This window comes from Oncorhynchus nerka, unplaced genomic scaffold, assembly GCF_034236695.1.
Source record: "Oncorhynchus nerka isolate Pitt River unplaced genomic scaffold, Oner_Uvic_2.0 unplaced_scaffold_1186, whole genome shotgun sequence".
Lineage (NCBI taxonomy): Eukaryota > Metazoa > Chordata > Actinopteri > Salmoniformes > Salmonidae > Oncorhynchus > Oncorhynchus nerka.
In genome coordinates this window covers 2,484-5,000 of record NW_027040147.1, presented here as the reverse complement: position 1 = coordinate 5,000, position 2,517 = coordinate 2,484, and the positions used below count along the sequence as shown (strand labels likewise).

The window sequence follows — 2,517 nt, the reverse complement described above, 5'->3', positions numbered from 1 at the left end:
TAAAGAACCACTAGGAACAGCAGGGTTAAACACAGAGATCCTATTAAAGAACCACTAGGAACAGCAGGGTTTAACACAGAGATCCTATTAAAGAACCACTAGGAACAGCAGGGTTAAACACAGAGATCCTATTAAAGAACCACTAGGAACAGCAGGGTTAAACACAGAGATCCTATTAAAGAACCACTAGGAACAGCAGGGTTAAACACATAGATCCTATTAAAGAACCACTAGGAACAGCAGGGTTAAACACATAGATCCTATTAAAGAACCACTAGGAACAGCAGGGTTAAACACATAGATCCTATTAAAGAACCACTAGGAACAGCAGGGTTAAACACATAGATCCTATTAAAGAACCACTAGGAACAGCAGGGTTAAGCACAGAGATCCTATTAAAGAACCACTAGGAACAGCAGGGTTAAACACAGAGATCCAGAATGGTTTCCAACTAAATCATATTTTTCCTGTATCGTAGGGGAACCCATGTGTGTGTGTGTGTGTTTATGTGTTTCTGTGTGTGTGTGTTTATGTGTTTCTGTGTGTGTGTGTTTATGTGTTTCTGTGTGTGTGTGTTTATGTGTTTCTGTTTGTGTGTGTTTGTTGACTTGAATGGTAATTATTGCTGTAGTCATTATATTTCTATGGTCACACACACACCTGCACACACACACACCTGCATACACACACACACACACACCTGCATACACACACACATACACTTGCATACACACACACACCTGCATACACACACACACCTGCATACACACACACATTGCCATGCCATCTAACTGTAGACGTGTGTGTGTGTGTGTGTGTGTGTGTGTGTGTGTGTGTGTGTGTGTGTGTGTGTGTATGTCAGCTGCCATGCCATCTAACTGTAGACGTGTGTGTGTGTGTGTGTGTGTGTGTGTGTGTGTCTTACCGAAGACTCTCTCGTCGTTGATGTTCTTGATGCAGAACCAGAGTCCAGCAGGAAAGGTACAGACCAGGATGTGGAGGTCGAAGAAGAACGAGACCCAGGTGGTGGGCTGGTGCTCCGACACAGACGCTATGATGGGGATGTGGATCTTAGCATACCTGGAGAGAGGGGAGAGGGAGGGAGGGGGGAGGGGGGGAAGGGGGGAGAGGAGGGAGAGGAGGAGGGAGAGGACGGAGGGAGAGAGAGGAGGGAGAGGAGGGAGGGAGAGAGAGGGGGAGGGTAAGGAGGGAGGGAGAGGGAGAGGACGGAGGGAGAGAGAGGAGGGAGAGGAGGGAGGGAGAGAGAGGGGGAGGGTAAGGAGGGAGGGAGAGGGAGAGGACGGAGGGAGAGAGAGGAGGGAGAGGAGGGAGGGAGAGAGAGGGGGAGGGTAAGGAGGGAGGGAGGAGGGAGGGAGGGAGGGGAGGGAGGGAGAGGGAGGGGAGAGGGAGGGAGGGGGTGGGTTGAGGGAGGGAGAAGGGAGAGGGGTGGGGAGGGAGGGAGGGGAGAGAGAGGGGTAAGGGAGGGAGGGAGGGAGAAGGGAGAGGGGGAGAGGTGAGGGAGGGAGGGTGAAGAGAGGGGGGTGGGGTGAGGGAGGGAGGGTGAAGAGAGGGGGTGGGGTGAGGGAGGGTGAAGAGAGGGGTGGGGTGAGGGAGGGTGAAGGGGGGGTGAGGGAGGGAGAGAGAGAGGGGTGAGGGGAGGAGGTGAGGGAGGGAGAGAGAGAGGGGGTAGGGAGAGGGAGAGAGGGGGTGAGGGAGGGAGAGAGAGAGAGGGGTAGGGAGGGATTTAAAGGATTTATCTGAAGAGCCTGTGGAAGGTTGTTGCTACAGGAAGTGAGTGGACATTGACAGAAAGAGGAACACATTGTTTCCTTGGTAAAGGTGATCCACAGGGGAGTAAAACTAGACACACGTAGACCTGACACGACCCACACTGCACTGCAGCAGAACACGCACTCTGAGACAAATAAACAGCTGATTGGGCACTCTGACAGCCTTCTCTCTCTACAGCCGGTGTGTGTGTGTGTGTGTGTGTGTGTGTGTGCGTACTGTTTAGTGCACTTACCCTGTATCCCACAGTGAATAGAATCGACCACTCCAAGGAGCGATGTCCTAAAACACAATGAACATTATTAAGTACAGCACAGTTATAATTATGTACACGATCACACACACGTTAGGATTTGGGGACAACAATTGATTCCCATTCAAAATCCTATTTCCTAACTCCTAAACTCCTGACTCCTAAACTCCTGACTCCTAAACTCCTGACTCCTAAACTCCTGACTCCTAAACTCCTGACTCTAAACCCCTAAACTCCTGACTAAACTCCTGACTCCTGACTCCTAAACCCCTAAACTCCTGACTCCTAAACTCCTGACTCCTAAACCCTGACTCCTAAACTCCTGGGAAAACTCCTGACTCCTAAACTCCTGACTCCTAAACCCTGAAAACTCCTGACTCCTCTCTAAACTCCTGACTCCTAAACTCCTGACTCCTAAACTCCTAAACTCCTGACTCCTAAACTCCTAAACTCCTGACTCCTAAACTCCTGACTCC

At 50.6% G+C, this 2,517-nt stretch overlaps 1 protein-coding gene across 1 annotated transcript in view; it reads right to left on the bottom strand.

Moving 5' to 3' along the window:
* The window catches only part of LOC135569184 (dolichyl-diphosphooligosaccharide--protein glycosyltransferase subunit STT3B-like), a gene marked incomplete at its 5' end in the record, with an annotated part of 26,658 nt that extends 24,588 nt beyond the window's left edge, over nucleotides 1–2,070 (bottom strand). The window contains 2 exons of the mRNA XM_065015975.1: nucleotides 926–1,080; nucleotides 2,024–2,070. Of these exons, the coding sequence (XP_064872047.1) occupies nucleotides 926–1,080; nucleotides 2,024–2,070 (202 nt within the window). The remainder of the gene's footprint in view (nucleotides 1–925; nucleotides 1,081–2,023) is intronic.
* Nucleotides 2,071–2,517: the final 447 nt, after the last annotated feature.